Genomic DNA, 19,763 nt, shown 5'->3' on the forward strand with positions numbered 1-19,763 from the left:
ACTGCAACAAAAGGCAGGCCACTGCACAGAATGACTTCCATGGAAGAGATCACATCAGTTTAAACGAATACTTAACTATGAAACCCAGAGTTACACCTATAAATCCAAGCTGTCTGCCCCATTTGTTGGTGCCCTATATAATGATAAGGGGAAAATGAGCAATACTTAGAGGTGCTGGACACTGCCTGGACCCCTCTGGAAACAGGAAAGCATCAGGATCACTGGGCTGCAGACCTGAAAATCCACATGGAACTGAATACAGCATGGACTGGGCCAACTTCCTTGGAAATTACCCTGTACTGAGTACTACAGGGCAGGTGTGGACTGAAAAGTTGGTTACATCTTAGCTTGACTGGACCCATGTCTCCCCAGAAAGGGGTGCTGAAAGGCCAGGGCAGAACAGAGGGGATTTCTCTGCAGGTGACTGTGGCCAACAGCAGCAAAGCTCCTCCTTCACCTGAGAGACTGATGCAGAAAAGTCAGTGTCCTTTGTGGTTCAGCGCCAAGATTAACTCCTGCAACCCACATGAAAAATAAAAACAAAGTAATTGATAATTTAGGTGGAAACCTATTATATCAAGTGCAATAGGAAACACAATTATCTGGCAGGCAGATAACCAATCCATCAGCCAGCAGGCCAGTTCCCCTCCACCAGCAGCATTCTTATTAAGACTTTCTAGGAAGATAAAAGAAAACTACTACCTGCTGGCAGAAGGCAATATCACAGAGACTCCCCGAACCATTGTGCCTCTTGACTCTATCTCTGCAGAATATCTATCAGTTCCCATCTCCTTTTTAAACATCTAATGGTCTGCAGCATTGCCAGAACAATTTTCAATGAATTATGCCAAAGAGTACACAGCTCTCCAATATTGGATGAGTTAATTGCTATTAAATCAATTGGCTTTGCTTTTCTCACATGAGCCAAAGTCTATCATTCACAAAATTCTCTCTCTAGATACCAAGGAGACATTTTTATCCTGCTGCTCCGTGCCAGAGCTGTAAATGTTTGTTTGGTGTGTGTGGCCCTCTCCTGTCTTTGCTGTTTTTCAGGGCAGCACAAACCTGAACAGCCACATTCTGGCCTGCTTCCCTCTGTAGCCCAGCCACTGAAATTGGGCTGGCAGGGAAAACCTTCTCATTCCCATTGCACCATAAAGGCAGTAGCCCATAGAAAGGAAAAATATTATTAGGCAAAATATTGATATATTATTGCTTTGTGTAGAAGCATAAGCTTTCATTAAACAAAATATTGATTTTTGTAGTCCTTAGATACATTTCAGAGGGGAGGTTCAGCTGGAGATGAGAACATCCTTCACCTATCCCACCAAAAGTTACCTAGAGTAGAATATGCACTGTTCAAAAAACAAAGTGTGAACTTCTCATCCACTAAATATTCTGGAATTAAGGAGAAAATTAAGTATAGTTAAGCAAAAAAATGATAAAATCTCCAAAAGTAGAAATCAACTTTTCCTTTAGAGAAATAAGATTTTGGAATATATATTCTTTTGACATATGGAAATTCTGCCTTCTAAGAGAGTAGAACACATGGTTATCAATAAAAACCAGCCAAATATGAAGCAAAAGTGAAAGGTACAAGAAGATGCTTCCAGTTTTTTTCATTCTAATAATCACCAACACAGGAAATGTACTTGCAACTGAGCACTGTGTACACACAGAAATGCCTGATGTGTTATTGCATATAATTGATATCACAAAACCAAAAGTATAATAATTATTTTCAGCTCTGTTAATAGAAAATTCAGAATTATTTCCTCCTATTCACCTCCTATAAGCAGAACTTCATGGCTGACATTGTTTAGTAAAGGAAAACCAGGTCTAGTGAATGGTATCCTTGTCCATGGCAGGGAGGTTGGAAACAGATGAGCTTTGAGGTCACTTCCAACACAAACCAGTCCACAATTCTATGAAAATTATTCTTTCTCTTAATGTTGGGCCATGTTTAACCATTTACAGGATGGGGGCTAAAACTGGAGTGAAAAACTAACACCCTTTGGCTGTTTAAAATGTAATTAGATGTGCATCACTTAGATCTCTAAAAGCTATAAATAAAGCCCTGCACAAGCAGGAACATCCCACTTCTGATTGCAAAGCCAATGCACCACTTTCAGCTAGTTTTTCTATTTCTCTTTTGCTACAGGGTCATTATACAGTGTTGCTACAGGGTATTTTTGGTGGGAGGAAAGGGTTAGCACACAGCAGGTGAGCCCCAGGATAACTCTTACAGTGGTCTGAGCAAACAGTTGGAGACTTTTATTGATCCCACCCTCAGCTCTTTCAAATACAGGGAACAATCACAAACATGCAGTACTGCTCAGTGGTGATAGGAGGATGTGTTGTACATAAGTGAATATTAAAGGATTAACTTTAAAATGCATTTCAGTAAGCTAAATGAGTTCTTAGTACAAAATTAAAAAAAAAAAAGGAAGTTTTCAGCTAGCCCTTAAATTTCAAGTGTGTGAATCTAAATTTTCCATTAATCTAATAAAAATACTTCCATGGAAGTTCTAATTTGGTATTTTCCATCTGTTTTTTGTTGTTTTTCCCTTCTACTAGGCACACTTTTCTAAGAAGCCTTTACAGAAGATGCTAGACTTTAAATCCAACTCCAGAATTAACAGGGGTTTGTCAGTTTGCTGGCAAATCCTCTGGGTAAGTTTATTGAGACTAAGGCAACATCCAAGATAAAGTACAAGGATATGATACTAGAAACATTTGTATGGAAGATTAGAGTGTTAAAACAACATCAGAAAATCCTGCTAACAAGGCAATTCCAGCACAGAAAGTAAAACACGGTTTGATTTGAGTCATCTGCAGAGTTTCCAACTTGCAACTCTCTATTACTATTGAGAGATCCAGAGATGACAAAATTCAGTGAATCAGACCCAAAGTTAACTCCAAAGGCTGGAAACTTATATTCTAGGGTATGAATTGTGAGGCATTAAGCAGGCATTTGATATACAAACACCAATAGCATAATCTCCCTGTATTCTTCAGAGAGTTGACAACATTGCAAGGCTAAAATTACTCCTGTTCCAAATCCTTACTTTTATTAATTTTTATAAACTGCTTTAAATAAAAGTTACATTGAAAGTAACCCCCTCTGATCCCAGTTTGCATTTTATATGTGTATCAGTGTTTTCAAGCTCTGAGATTCCAGAGTGTTAGTTCTCATTTTAATAGCACTATGGTAGGAGTCTGTAAATATTGCAGTAATATGAAAATGAGCTAATTTAATTTCTTAGGAAAATGCATGTATAAAGTTCCCTGTGGTTTGTAATTACTGTAAAGTCAACAGTTTACATCAATGACCCAGTAATCAGCTACTCAGAACGTGAATAATTAATGAAAAAATGTTTTCAACGAGCTTGCAAATGGAAGACTCCTTGGATTATGGGGAAACAGCCGTGCTGTGAGGATAGTGATGTGCAGGAGACGAGACTTTTATTAAGTACATATTTGTATTTTATCTCTTATTTTTCTAAATGTCTTCCCATTGATCTAACGCTACTCAGTATGCCAATTCCACTGTGCCAAATGAGGGCCAGCACCACGTAGGTGCTGTGAATTATGGCAACAACAAAGAGTGAAGGGCACATTCTGCACATCCTGACACCTGCTGTTGTTACACTGTCCATAAAGAAAACCATTTTGTTTTTAACACTTCAGCGTTGCCAGAAAGAACAACTTTATACTGAATTTATACTTGGAAACAACTTCATACTGAATTCCTGCAACAGTGAAGAACTATACCATTAATCTTTTCTGGCATGTCTTACACATGCTATCTATGCTTCAGCAGTAAAAAGGTGGGCTGGTTTTTATTATTTCATTGTATTTAAGAAATACTTTAATATAAAAACACAGGAGAAAGTTCTTACTTCTGCAACAGCTGTATTATCAATTCTTATATGAATAAAAGATACTCACTAATTTCAATATTTCATAAAATGACAGTCAGTGATATTCCTGGTAGCACAACATAACATTGGTCGTTGCCTTTGCAATTCCTACAGTTTAAAATCCATTTTCACATTCAGTTTCTGATTATGCCCCAAAATAATCTAAAGGAATTAGGCAGACCTCAGTGAGATCTTCTTATTGACATTTATGTTGATCAATGTTGGCTCTACCAGAATTGGAATCTACAGATCAATTCCCTTATTAGATTCGTTCTCAGTGCTGCCATGATCATTTTATCACAGAAGCTGCTGCCATCAGATGCTGCTTTATCACTTTATAATGGGATAAGCTGAAGCTTTCCTCTGGCATAAAGCTGGAAATGATAACTGTCTGAAGTCTTTTTCTTTCACAGATTTTCAAAAATGTCCTAGTTAAATGCATAGGTCTGTTTTAAACACTATTTTCAACTGAATTTACCTAAGCAACAAGAATTTTTGTCCACAAGAAAACTCCAGTTCTCCAGGTGTTAAACAAACCCCAATGATAACACTGGAGACTGCCTTATTAATCACTTTCTTCTTGCTGAGCCTACGAGCCAGATGACAGAAGAAAAGAGGCTCAGAATGAAGATATGACAGAAAAATAAAACTGGTCTCAGGAGCAGTAGGAGTTTGATATGGACACACAAACACACGTGCAAGCACTCCAAAATAGCACACACAATACATACACAAGGTTTGTCACAAGTATTTTATCTGGTTTGGAAAATATGCAGGGACATGGTATTTTTAGTGAGAGTGGTGTTACAGCTCCTGTTGAGAGAGGAGTTCATCACATTAATTTAAATCTCCGATAAAATAAATTAGCTTTTTTATTGCCAGGTTGAACTACAGGGCTATGATTGTTATGTATTGCTACAATCTAAGTCTTAATGGCATTTTAGCCCTGTGGTGGTCAAACAGAAACCATTTCAAACCTTCTAAAGGCTATTAAAACATGTGCAGATGTCTGGAAAATTAATACTATTATCTAACACTAACCTTTTGCCTGTAGGAGGAAAAGAAGAGAGAAGACTCAGGGAAGATGTTTTAGATCAATACATGGCAACCCAGGAGGGCAAGCTCTGTTTCACAGGGAAGTTCATTGGCTGTGAACGGGGGATTCAAGTGAGCAGATTCATCCCTATTTGGATTTCACTGAAATCATTCATTTACTCAAAAAAAAACCACCCCAAAACTTAAAAGAGATGAGCCCTGTTTTTACAATCCTTCCTCACTGCTGTTTCCCAAGGTCCAGCAATCTAGGCATTGGAAAGGTTCATTCATTTAAATGACATGAGCAGGAATTTGTCAAGGTTAATGTTGAACAAGCCATATTTTCCTTGCCTCAGTATTATGCATTAAAAAGTTACTCCATTCCTCCACCCTACTTTTTTCTTTTCTTTTTCTTTCCTTCTTTTTTCTTTTTTTTTTGTGTAATACTGTTGAAATGTCATGTGGATTGAAAGGAGTTTAAAAGTAGGAGGAGAGTTGCAAGAACTACTTTTATTGTTAGTTTAAGCCTTTTACATACATATTTTCTCTCCAACTCTAATGCATTGTTTTTGTCTCTGACAGAATAATTTCTAATAAGAAGAGACGTTTTTCTTGAATACCTGGATACAAGGTACTTGATTCTATTCCTTTTCCTCAAAGCACTTACTTAAAAGTATGATTTAGAAAGAATAAGTGGGTAGATTCCCAGCTGGTAGGAATTATTGGCTTCACTTCTACTGAAGTGAAAATAATTTCTACCAGGAATTACCCCATAGGCTTCCCAAACTTCTACTGCTTTTCAGAAATAAAGCTTCTAGATGGCCATAAGTGTGCATTTCCAGTGATATTTCATTCTTGAAAGTGCCAAATCTGACCACAAGGCCTCCAGGTGGCACTTCAAGTTCTTCTAGGTTTATCCTGATGCACACCAAAATCTCAGGGCTTGTGTAGGACACAGCACAACTCTGGAGACCTGATGCTCTCAACAAACCTTGGCTGTAGCCTTCTGGAATCCCACCAACCTACTCTGGAGGGATGAGAAACCTTGGAATGATCTCGGCATCAGGCTGGCCAAGTGAGGCTGAAGCCCAGGTGAGGAGGGAGAGCTGGTGCTGGTACCAGCAAGGAGGGGCCATGGATGGCCTGAGGACACAGCCCTGCACTGCCCATGCTCATCTGCACCTCCCTCCCACTGCCCCAGCCAGCAGGAACACCAGGAGATGGAAAATGCCAGTCACAGCTCCTGGCAGGAAAGGTGCCATACCCTCCAAGCATTACCCAGGACCTGAACTGCCCTTGGGAGGGCTGGGGCTAGGTCTGGCATGGGATGGCATGGAAAAATCTCCTCTCCCACCCTGCAGCCAGAGGCAGCCTGGCCCAGGTTGGGAGTTTTGCCCCTGGCTCAGGTGGCTGAGGGCTTCAAACCCTCTCAGCAGCTGTCTCTGCTCAGGAGAAGCTGGGCCAGCCAGCTCCTGACTAGGAACCTGTGCCCTTGTGAATTGATCGTTTTCTCACTGTGGATAAAAGCAGGGCTTAAGGAGGCATTATACAGGAATTTCTAAAGGGATCAGCTCCCATTTTGGCAGTAGCTAGATTTTTAAAAGAGCTCAGCACAATGCCTGAGCACTTGAAAGTCTGGTCCCATGTGAATGAAGGACCTGAAGACCTAAATGAAAGGTTAAATCCATTTGTTATTCCCACAGGAACAAGTAGCAGGTGAAGACTGGTGACAGGGCAGAGTACACCCATATTTCTAATTATTGTCAAGATCTCCTAGGGATCATTTAGACGAATAAATCTAAGTGAGCCTCTGAAACACAAAGCTAATCTCTGATTCATGCTCACACTTGCAGTATCTATAATTCATAATAATTGTGCCTAGATCTGTGACTGTGCCTGCATCTACTGTACAGGAAAAGTACACAAGGCTTATTTAGAGAAAAACAGTTAATAGTAAATAACAGAAACTAAAAAAAAATAGATTGAGTGTTTCTGCTTTTAAAATATAACTAAATATAAAAAATTTAGGATCAAAACACTACAAAATTAAATAGCTCATTTCTGAAATGGTATACCAGAAAGATGAGCTGAAGAGTGGGAGTATATCTGAGATTTTTAAAGCACTGCTATTAATTCATGATGCCATTGCTTTGGCAGTCTGTTTTCCATACTTCTAATGCAGTAAGATGGAGTTTAATTCATAATGTGGAAGATGCCCTTGTGATGCACACAGGACACAGACAAATCACTGCCCCTTCCTGCACCCAGACATTGCTCAGTGACTAATGGAACACAGCCTGCCCACATCTAGAGAAAGGAAGGAGCAGGATGAAGTCTAAAGATGCTAAAAATACAGAAAAACTCCAGGCTGTCAATATCACATTGTTAAAGATTTAATGACAAAGGTAACTTTTCCTTTCAGCTCATCCTTATCAAGAGAGATTACAGATGGTAATTTAAGAGTTAAGGCACTAATGGACTCTTCAGTTTCACTGAGCACCTCGTGCTGATTTTATCTTGCAATACAGTATTTCACATTCTCAGCGAATCAACAGAGATTTAGTCAATAGTGCCACGGCCTTTGGATGAGAATTTGAATCTTACCAGTATCCAAACTATCATTAAAGAAGATAGGTCATTTCGGAAACAAAGGAGAGCATTAGTAAAATTCAATACTAAAAGATGGGGTTGGTTCCTTAGATGTTTTATGATTCATTATGAGCAACATTTTATTCTAATTATCAACTCTTTATTCTATGTGCAGTATCTGTAAGAATATATAAAACATATAAAGTATATCAGAGGAAAATTATTTTTTTCCATAACAGATGGCAACAGAAAATACCTATTGAGTAACCTTATGTGCTTCAACCCACTTAGCATAATGTTAGTTTGTTTCATTTGATGGAACGTGTAATTTTACATTACTAGCAATTCACACTGGCCTGATATAATCTGAACAGTTTAGATGTTATGAAGCAGAGCACTTACTGGCACACCTACTTCTCAGTAAAAAGAGCCATGATTCTGTATTGCTTCACATCTTCAAAGTGCCACTGCACTTAAATAACAGTAACAAAAACACAGTAATAAAGTAAAATTTAAACGAGGATTTATATGTATTGAGTGTAATAACAGATGAAATTAATCCTTTATCTATTATTTGTTTTATATATGCTTTTGCACAGCTATCATTTATTTAAATCTTAGAGTTTTAAAAAAATAAAAAATGAACTACAATACTTAGCTCTATTAGCACAATAAAAAGAAAATCATAGATCTGTAATAATAAAGGTTATAATTCTGTAGTGCTTTAGAATTTCAACAGATTCCCACTTTACCACAAGACAGAGCCCTTTAAATCTTTGAATTAATTTTATACATTCTTTTGGTATTCCATTTGAGAGCTACAGAGTGTGAAATATGCACCATGATGAGAAAACAATTACCCTGCACACCTGTTGTTTGAGCACACTGCATTTAAGCAGGGCTTGCAGAGGCTACTATTTTATTCCAGTGTGAAATCCAAAAGGGGGGAGGCTTTAAAAGCTGACCTGATCATATGAACTTGCACTTTTATATGTAACGCATCACATACTGTGATAACATAAGAACAAATCCATGCTAATTTTTGCTGTCAGAATGTCCATGATAAATTTTTTTTTCTATTTAGAAAGGAAATCTGAATGAGTGACTATTCAAATAAATAAATTGCAAAGTGCAAAACCAGAAATATGTCTGACAACACATGGATGTGCTGGTCATATAAAATAGAAACACATGAGTAACTCAGAGTTTTCACTAAGTTCACAACCAGTCTCTAAGCAGCCCCTGTACTTACACTTGACCATTTACGCAGGGATTCACATGGAAAGTTGCTAATAAATCTTGCTAATATATTTAACAAACAGAGCAGGCTGAAAGATCAGCCACAATTTAAGCATTACTGTAGGTTAAATATAACTGCATGGGATAAAAAAGCATGTCTTTTAAATGTTTATTGAGAGTGAAGCACAGGGAATTCCTTACTTTTTAAAATGTATTCCTATATGGAATATACACAATAAAGGAAAAAACATGAACAATATTCTTGTACTTAATTACTCTGTCCACAAACTTGCTTAGGGTTTCAAATGCCAAATTGGATTCCTGCCATCATGTAGCTCATCACTGATAATAAAAATCTATGCATAGAATAAAGAAAAATTGTTGGTTCACTCAGTGTCAGTTGCTTATTTTTCTTTGTCTAAAAATTGGCAGTAAAATCTCACTTTTGTTGTCCAGGCCTGTCACATCAGTACAGCCCAAACATTCTCCTGACACGGGCTTACTCTGAAATACTCTCTTTGCTCTTGAGTAATGCCATTATGTGTCTTCAAAACTTAAAAAATATTGCTCTCCTCAGTCAAAATCATTCATAAATACTTCACTGAGGATCACTTGTGGCTTTCCTGAAGATTATTTGCCCATTTGATTTGCTGGTTTTGCAATAGCTGTAGCAATTTATTTTCATCAGGATATTGGAAATGGCTCATTTTTAGACTCAGTAGCTGAAATTTATCTATTTAAAATTCTATCACAGAATGTCATGTTTGTGTTGATGTGGAAAACCTTACATTGGTTTTCTGTGGAACCTCTCCAGGCTGGTTAAAATATTTGGACAGAGGAATGCTGAGCAGCTGGGGGTAATTTTCTCTTAAATGCATTATTATTCTCATCAGAACTACATGCCCTGGGAGCTTAAGTTAATGTTTTGATTTTGTTTGAGAGCAAATTGGTGAGAATTGAATTGCTGAAGTAAGGGACAACAGTCTGACAAGAAGGTAAATCACCAAAACACGAATTACTGATGGAGCAGGCTGATCAGGTCAGCTGATCTGAGTTCCTCATACTAAAATATTGTTCTCCACTGACCCTTTCACTGTGCTTTGCTTTAGTCTGATCTGCTGTGAGGGATCCTGCCCCACCTCTATGCTCATTTCACTATCTCTATCAAACATTTTTGTGTTCCTTCATCAGCCTGCCTATCTGGGAGCTCCTTCCAGGCTGGCTGCATGTCAGATACACCACCAAATTCTTTCAGGTATTGTGCTGCTGCTGTGCATTCAAAACTAGAAATCATATGGTTCAGGGAGATTAGGTCGGGTTTTTCCATAAGGGGGATGTTTCCTTTCTTTCCCTCATCAGTGACTTTTTGGTCATCCATTTATCTAACCAATTGGCTCTCCTAAATATTTTATCTCTGAAATATTTCTCCAGCATATATTTGGAGCTACAAACAGGGCAAGTAATAAATATGGTTTATAATGTACTATTACATGTTGACGATTTAAGCCGAGATGAAATACAGACTTTCAAAGTTTTATATTTCTGTCTTCTCAGATATTATTGGTGAGTGAGGACATGGAACAAATAGTAAGTAGCTAACAGTTTACTGAGATAATGCAAGATTGGAAATAATGACATCACCATCCTCACATGAAGAATGTCCTTTAATTTGTTCTTAAAAGTCTCAAAGAAACTTGAGCATTCCATACTAGATCACTGTCTTGATTCCTGATATACAGAAGCATTCTTACAATTTCTTATGGCTGCAAGGTTGAGGCTCATGGAGATCCTGGGGTAGGATCTTCAGTACAGTAACTATGCACTTTGGTAGCCTTGATCTGGAGGAATTAATCCAGCAGGGCAACAGCCTGAAATCTTTTGAGAACAATAAAAAGCGTAAAATCCAATCTTACACTTAAAAGAGGTTCTGGTAGCAATGTAATTCTTGGATAAAGGTTAATGTACTAGTTTAAACTTAATATATCTCAAACATGCTTTACATTTATGTGATCACCTTCTTCTCTGTTGATACAGCCCTGGAGATTGTCTTAACTTGCAAGCAGTATTTAATTACTGCTGAAGAAATTAGCAGATCTGGAATTAATTTCTCCTTCAAGCCACCAGTCTTGATTTCTGAGTAAGGAAATATTCACTACAGATGCTGCCACACCTTATTTATGTTGATATGTTTACAGAGGAGAAAAGGACAGAGTTTGTTCTGGAGCTGGAACTTTTCTGAAGATTTGCAGAAAGGAGTGCCCTGACAATCTGATGGATACAGAAGAAAAAATGTGAAATAAGCAAATAAGCAGGTCAGCTGTAGGACTTTCACAACTTGAAAAACAATTTGCTGATTTGGTATCAAGTCTGCCTGCTCCCTTGAGAGCCTGCAGGCACCTGACTTCTGTGAGAAGGAAATTCTACTGCTCCCCAGCATATAACAATCCACTTACTGAATGTACCTTGGAATGCTGACAAACTGTTCCCTAACAGTGTGTGACCATCTTTAGGTCTCATTTCAAACCCTCAGACACCCACTCTCTGAAACACTTAAATATTACACAGATCTCATTGCTGCAAAGCAGTGCAACTCCACTTCTAACCTCCTGCATTCAGACTTCATCATGCCTAAGGATGTCTGCACCAGAGGTCAGGCTCTGAGCCCAGACATTCCATCTCCTTTTGGCAGCTCTTAGGGCAATTAAGTGCCCTCTTCTTCTTCCCATATATAATAATGTCTTTGGTGCAATTTACCCCTTCCTGCTAAGCTGTGCAAGGTTCCATCACAGCCTGTGCAGCCACACTCTGTCTTGTACATCAGGGCAGAGCTGTCAGGTTATTAAAAGGGCTCATACCAATGCAGTCATCACAAAGTAATTATTATTTACCTTGACCACCTGAAAATTCAACACTCTGTGCTGTACAATTTTAGGCAAAATTTTAGGTGTGAAATTAAACAGTGTGGATGGTCCATGAGTAATAAATATAAGTAATTCAGCCAGAGAAACACAAGAAGAAAATAAATGCTTCAGGAGACCTCCCTGCCTGGTTCTGGGGTTGATAAAGTAGAATTTTTATGATGGAAATAAAACGGCAATGAAAATATAGTTTAAGATCAGGGATATTGTAAATCTTATGATTAGAAATATTATCTTATACTTTCCCAACTATGAAAATTTTATTACTTATTTAATCAAATAAATCAACTCAATAAATTTTGCTACTTGCCACTTTTTCATCCCTTTTCACTGAAAAATCCTGCATGGTTTATAAAAATCCCTGTGACAACAACTTTCTGGGTGAAAAGTGAAAGCAGGACTTCTCCCATGGGAACAATTAATCTAGCAAATATCTCAAATTTATGTAAACAGAGCTATATGACACAAAAAAATTTTCAAAAAGGGATATTTATAAGAAGGCAACCTCTGATCCCTGTCTTATTCCTTTCCACATCCTCCTGTAAATCACTTCCACAGATTTCTCTCTTCATTTGTAATTGGTTTTCCTCTACTCAGTTTTAAATCTTTGACTATTATCCCCAGCTCTTTGTCCCACTTGCAAATGAAGTACAAGGTGGGTCACTAAAATGGAGCCCCTGGGTTTCTTTCCCAGCCCCTCTTGCTATGACAGGTAGAATTTAATATCTTTTTAGCAACCACATTAACAGAGGAAAATGAAGGCTGCTTTGTAGGATCTGCTCTTTTGTGCTAGGTTTTAACTATAACTATTGCTCTTTCTCAGATGGCTGACACAAAACACTTTTCCAAGGCTTCATCATTTAAAAAAAGCTGTTTCAGAGTATTATAAAATAACAATAATAAAAAAAAGGTAATCAGCCTTCTCTTTATTTATCTATTCTAGTAGTGCCTCTGTAAATCACACACTTCAGCTACAAAGAATACCCCCAGAAAGAGAGAGTAGCTCTTAAAACTGTCTACAGTATCAGAGGTGAAGAGAAAAAAGCCTGAATTATCTTTTTATCCTCCTAAAATTTTGCATCAGAGCCTGCATTACTTATCTTTTCCTGACAGAAGTGACACAGCGTCTGTGCCACTCCCTGCAGGCAGTAAGCACACCGAAATTCCTGGGAGCAGAGAACTTTCATGGCAACACACACAACACATTTAGGCTAAAAAAACACTATTAGGCACTTCAGCTTCATAAGCACTTAGACTTTTTGTAAATGCATGAAAAAGTAACACTTTTAACACCTTTTCTACAGTGCAGGATTCCTGAGGCAGTCATGGAAACTGTACTAAAGTGAATTTAATTTTTTTTAAAATTGGTAGCAAAGTGAGTGTTTCTTTTGAACTGTGTGAGAAGCATGAGCAAAACCAATAAGGTGCAACTGGTGTGGTGTGCAGGCCAAATTTAAAACAGTTATACCAATCCATTCACTAGAAAACAAATGTGAATGATCTGATATCTAAGAGATATCAATCATGTATTATCTGCTTGCAACCATACACATAAAAACCTAGGGCAATGGTGAAATCTACACTTACCTTTAAATTTTGTTTTAAAAAAAAGAAATCTATATTTCTGTTCAAATTAGAGAAGTCAAAATATTTACAGTTTAAAAATAAGCTTACTGTGTAATACAAGAGTCTCCTCCTGTAAATATAGAATAATTTTATGCTAATATACAATGAAATCACAGAGGTTGATATGCAGAAAAAGTAGTTAACAACACTTATTTTTAGCTCGTGCCCTCTACCATGTCATTCTTCAAAATTTGTAGTTTTACTGAGCATGGCTAGTCCTAGGATGAGATCAGCATTAAATAAAATTGAACTGTATTGCATCAGAGAGTGCAGGAAAGGTGAAAACACCCCATGCCCCCACCCCCCGTTAGCAGAATTTGCCCATTCCCTTGACTGGGGTCATGATCTAACAGGAATGTCCTTAAGCACATATTTATAACTTTTTTGTAGGGTGACACATTTAAACCAATATTTACCTCCTGCTCTAAAGCTGGGCTGTGTGCACTTCCAAGAAGACATAATGCAAACTTTTCTTTAATTTTATGCAGGCACACAACAGTATTTGCTCAATTTCAGTCTTAAGAAAACATCCTTCTTCGGATGTTGTATCTCAGGCAGCAAGATCACAGACTACACACTATTTATTTGAGTCTGGAGTATAATTAGAGGATAATTAAAATTCTGGAAACTCACATATTTCCTGTTTGGTTTGGAATTTTTTTTTTTTTTTGTAAAAAAGGACATATGAAGAGTTTTAGCAGAAGTTCTTCCTTCTCTAACATACACTGCAACTTGTACTCTGGGTTTTTTTCACCTTTAAAAGTGAAAAAACCTTTTTTGGTTAGTGAGTTAAAACCTTTTGATAGCAAGAGAATAGACATAGCAGCAAATTTTGCTCCAGTGAGATCTGGACTTTCTGAATGAACTTAATTCCCTTTTGTCCTCAGCCAATAATGACAAATCAAGCAAAAAGGGGGAAAAAGGAAATCTATGTACATTTGTTCCCGCCAAACTGTGCAAGAACAATGATGTAAAATAATCTGAATCCCTAAGGAAAATGTGTTAGATCATTTGGTTCTTTCTTCCACCTGGTGCAGGCTCATCTCTTTCAGCTTTTTTTCAGAGCTGCTGCACAATCCAGTTTCAAGGATCTCAAGTCAAAGTGTTGATCCCACTTTTCAGACGCTATCCAACATTTCTGTAGCATTCCCAGAATACCCTGGTTTTATTGTTGCCACACAAGGAATTGGGAATAGGAACTGCATTTGTAATAATGAATGTGCAGCATGTGACTTCTGTGCAATCAAACCCCAAGCTAACATCAGCTGGAGTCAGACCCTTTGGAAACAGGAAAAATAAAGAATAAACTACCCCAAACCAGGAAGAATGAGCAGTTGATGAGACTGTCAAAAGCAGAAGTGAGCAATGAAGATCCACGCTGTGGTGGATGCGTCAAAACTGTGAAAGGATAAAGATTAATCAGATAAATTAAAGATAAATGGGTAAAGATAACCCCTCTGTACAGGGGTCTTTGAAGGATGAACTAGGAAAGGAAGCAGGGGATGAGAGACAGGAAACCAGGATAGAAGAGATCCTGACCTAGCAACACTCAAATCAACACAAACTCAAGAGATGGAACAAGAGCCTGAGGAAAACTCAAGAACCCAGATCCCTGTGATGGTGACCCGGCCCCACATTGCATGTGCTTCAGAGTTCCTCAGTAAGCAGAGTATTTGCCCTCAGTGTGCAGATTCCCTTGCCTTTAACATCAGCTGTGAGCAGACTGCTTCTACAGAAAACCCAGCCCTCCCTGAGGAGAGTCAGCAGCCCTCAGCTCTTGGGCAACAGTGCAAGGGCCACATTTTCCTCTGAGTTATTGATGCAGAGCAGCGAGGGTTTCAGATACACATTTAATATCAGTTATGTAGCTGACATGACCTGCAAGTTCTAATTAGTCCTCATTTGCTGTTCTCCCAGCTCATGGTCAGATTTGTTGGAACTTCTGCAAAGCAATTCTTCTACAAAAGGATGACAAAGAGATGGGTTCATTCACAATAACAGACATTGCCAAATGAAGAAGGATACTGGAACATCTCTTAGTATTTCAGAATGGCAAATGAGTGAGACATGGCTCAATTGGTTTCTCAGCTATATCATCCCATAAAACATTGGCAAAAAAAAATCACTCTAAGCCTGTGAAGATGTACTTAAACCCTTGCAAGTTAGCTGAAACCAGGACAGTATCACATATGGCAAAAGTTAAATAAATGGGCTGTCTTCTCACAGGAAATTACACTGTTCACCATCAAGCAGGATGTTAAGGAATACGAGCTTCTCCCCTGCAGAGGGATAATGAACCCATATCATTCCATTTATCATAGCGAAGAATCATCTCAAAAAGTAAGTTACTCTGCAGGTGTGCTCCTCTCTCCAGATTTCCATGCAATATCAGAGCTCGCTGGCACACATTTTCAGTTTCAATGGGATCAGAGTACAGATAACAGTTATTCTTCTAATATATTAAATCTATCAACTGTCATTTCCCACTTACTGACATAGCCTTGAAAAGAAGAGAAGTATTTTATAATTCTAAGAAATATAAAGCTCATAGCTTGCCTCCTACAAAGGCCATTTCCTACCTGAAGGAGGAGGTCAGAAGCTGGTTTGACTTTCTGCTGGAAAAGCACACTTAAAGTTCGATTCTGTTGTTCCAGATCAAAAACTCTCATTTTCAGCTTTATACATTCCTCCCTCAGACCCTGCAGCACAAGGGAAAACAGTAAGATTAGAAAGCAGGTAACAGAAGCACATAAAAAACTCTAATGATATTAAGAAAAAATATACGCACAACTTTTAAAGTAGTATAACTTGGAAAAATGTGCTACTTCATTTTCTCTGCTTGTTTGATCATCCATTATAACATTAAAGAAAATCTTGTCATGAATAACAGTAGCTACCTGGCACCTCCTTTCAGAGTTTTCTGCTGGCATAAAAATGACTTTGCTAGCAATGTGCTCCATCTTGCAGCTGACAAAAAGCACAAAACAGCAATTAATAGATGGATATTGTAATAAGCATGAGCAAAGTAAAATGCATAAGCTAACTACACCAAACCAGGCAGAAGTTCAAAGTGGCACTGTGCCTTCAAGGTACTCCTCTGAAGTCTGAGCCCTTCCTTGCTTTTTCTGGAATGACCAAGTCAGCATTGCTGAGCCTGATGTGGATGGGCTGTGTCTTGCCAGACACCCCAGGATGTGCCCAGGTGGGCAAGAAGGCCAGTGGCATCCTGGCTGTAGGAAAACAGTCCCCAGCAGGACCAGGGCAGGGATTTTCCCTCTGAGCTGGGCACTGGTGAGGCCACACCTCAAGTGCTGTGCTCAGTTCAGGGCCCCTCACTAAAGACTGAGGGGCTGCAGTGAGTGCAGAGAAGGGAAATGGAGCTGGGGAAGGGTCTGGGGCACAAACCTGATGAGGAGCAGCTGAGGGAGCTGGGGGTGTTTAGCTTGGAAAAAAAAGAGACTCTTTTGACTCTCTACAGCTCCCTCAAAGGGTGTTCTAGCCAGATGGGCACTGGTCTCTTCTCCAAAGCAGCAACTGATAGGAGAAGAGGAAATGGCTGCTGGAATGGCCTCCAGGAGAGCTTTAGGTTGTATATTAGGAAAAATTTCTTATGGAAAGGGTTGTCAAGCATTGGAACAGGTGGTGGAGTCATCATCCCTGGAGGGATTTAAAAGCTGTGTAGATGTGGCACTTGGGGACATGGTTTGGTGGGCTTGGCAGCACTGGGTTAATGGTTGGACTCAATGATCTTAAGGGTTCTTTCCACTACAAGCAATTCTATGATTCTATGAAAAAGATTTATAATTGGCCATTAGAAGCAGAGGTGAAATGTAAAACCAATCAAGCCAATAATATCTTTTGGAGACAGATATTATCCATCTATTTATCTAATCTATCTTTCTCTGTCTAGATCTTCAGTGTAAAATCTGCTTTTCCTGGTCACCTGAAGGAACTCAGGATTCTGTTAGAGAGAGGATTTTGGAGACAGTGCAGAATCTGACATGAGCTTTTCAGCAATATTTAGTGCAGCTGCCCATTTTGAGGTAAGAGAGCTTCACAAACCAGGAAAACTAGTCTCCTAATAAAAATTACATGTAAAAATAATAAGCTGAAGCCATATCTCAGTTGGTTTGTTTGTTTTTTTAAATTTACATCTCCAAAATACTTACCATTATTTAAATTTAGGACATTTGCTGCCCTGTGGTATTGCCTAGCTCATGTTAACCATATGAAGGTGGAGAAATAGGCCTCAGCAACCCCCATATGCTGTCCTGTCAATACCATTAACAACATCACGACCTGGCTTGATGAGAAAACAAGTCAGAGGGGGAAATTGTGCTCAGATGTAGCTTAAATTCTTGCCTACAGTTGCTCTAGTCTCTGCTGTAACCAGCACTGAGGTTATAAGAGGTGAACACACAATAAAATATGTTCATCTTGAGACTCCCAGAAAACTGTAAACATCTTTTTATGCATATGTATCAGATTTTATGAATACTGGATGAATGCAGTTATTCTCTCCTGATGGTTTTATAACATTTGTTTTAGGTGGCTGTCAAGTGGCTGTTCAGTTGAAATTGCAAGAGCCTTCCAACAAAACCCTCAAAAAATCTTGAGGCTGATGATTTCTAAAGCCCTGAAGCTTTGTTTCCTGTCAGTGAGACCTCTTATCCTTGGTCTTGCACAAGAATCTCTATTAGTAATGGAGACTGCAAGCATCAAGACCCATCATTATCTGTCTTTCACAAATCAGAGAATTTAAAGCTGAGCCTTGGCTGTTATAACAGCGCTTAACATTTCAAGACTACTAAGGGCACTGAACAGGAAAAAATATTCACAGAAACTAACTGTGTAGAAAAAAAATTAAATCTTAGCAAGGCCTCTGCCCAAAACCTTCCTGTCTTACAGTTTTAAAACCATAAGATTTATGGTTTCAAACTCCAGAATTTCTGTAAAAAAGTGAAATATAAGATAGTAGATTACCCACCCAGATGCTATAAACCCTGCCAGTGGTAATGCCACACGCCTAGAGGAGAAATGAGGCACATAAAAGTAGCAGTAGTCTGGTAAAATAAAGTCTGAGTTTAGAAACTTGCAGTCCTAAAATTACCAATTAATACAACTATCAAATGTCTGAAGCATATAATTCCTCTTCTGTGGGCAAAACAACTAGCTATTAAGGTAGCAATCTCCCAAATATTTAAAGTACTCCTAGGATTTGAGTACAGTGATATCTGAGCACCTTTGTGGTCTTGCTTTATCTCTTCAGTGTCAACCAGAGTCACTCCTCTCCAAAATGGGATCCAATGGCCTCAGCAGAGGTTCCAGAAAAACACTGCTCTCCCTCTGAACATGATTCTTTCTGCTTTAATTAACAATTAATTCGCTTCTTTTTTATTTAATTGATGAAAATGGAGAAATAGCTTTTATATAGAACCCAGAGTACAAAGAGTAATCTCCTGAATACACTCCTGTGGAGGAGATTATATTGCAAGAAGTAGATACACAGGTCACAAAATTATTCAATTGAATGGTTTAGCTCAAATTTCAAGCTGCTAATCCAGATCTCACATGGAAAAAAAATTTAAAAATCTAGTTCTCAGCAGTCAAATCAGCTCATGTTATATGACAAGTCTTTGGGTGGAGGGAGAAAGAATGGATGTTTTCAGTATTATAGCATACAGGATTACCTCAGTTAATTTTGTTGGACACCTGACTTCTTTAATTTCCTAGAGGCAAAATTTTGTATTATTAAGTGATAAAAATCCATAGAATTTTCCTACATAAAATTGTGAAATTATGCTGCATGGCTAACTCAGCACAAATTCAATTTAACATAGTTTCTCCAGTCACATCAAAAAAAGTCTCTCATCTTAGAGAAATTCTATATGTATTGCAACAAATTACATACTTGAAAAGTGAACGTTTAAGACTGTAATTCCATTTCAAGGATTCAGTGACATTGACAAATCACTCAAGCTTTGCTCACTCAATTTGTGTCACCAGAATCTCTCAGTGGGATCCCAGTCTTTCCACATCCCGGCAAGCACGCAGCGCTTTACTCCTTACATTACAGCATGTACTTAATTTAAGTGAAAATTAGTCCTTGAGGGATGATTTCAAATTCACAGCAAAGCCCACGCAGTGTGTGCTACTGTACAAAATCACTTTCCTCCCTTTTGTGAAAGCTCTCAGCTTTTCTCCGTGTCTTGCTCTGCTCCTGACGGGTGTTATCTCTCCGTGGCATGACTGACTCTGCCTTACTGCTCAGCTGCACGATGGTAGATTTATCTGTTTACCAGCCACTATTTGGGTTCTGATATCTACCCTTTTGGGACTGGTGTGAGGAGTGCAATTTCCTCTTTATTGTACACTATTGTGCTCCTGTCTTTTCTTATAAAAGGACTTGTATGAACGGTGTCAGGAGTGCTAT

General features: G+C 38.4%; 1 protein-coding gene across 2 annotated transcripts in view; it reads right to left on the reverse strand.

The window, feature by feature from the left end:
* The window catches only part of NCKAP5 (NCK associated protein 5), a 354,162-nt gene that overhangs the window by 66,984 nt on the left and 267,415 nt on the right, over positions 1-19,763 (reverse strand). For both annotated transcript variants that reach the window (XM_039700287.1, XM_039700277.1), the window contains exon 11: positions 15,910-16,029. In XM_039700287.1, coding sequence (XP_039556221.1) covers positions 15,910-16,029 — 120 coding nt within the window. The remainder of the gene's footprint in view (positions 1-15,909; positions 16,030-19,763) is intronic.

Source organism: Passer montanus, unplaced genomic scaffold (assembly GCF_014805655.1).
Source record: "Passer montanus isolate IOZ18808 unplaced genomic scaffold, ASM1480565v1 scaffold1, whole genome shotgun sequence".
In the NCBI taxonomy this organism is placed as follows: domain Eukaryota; kingdom Metazoa; phylum Chordata; class Aves; order Passeriformes; family Passeridae; genus Passer; species Passer montanus.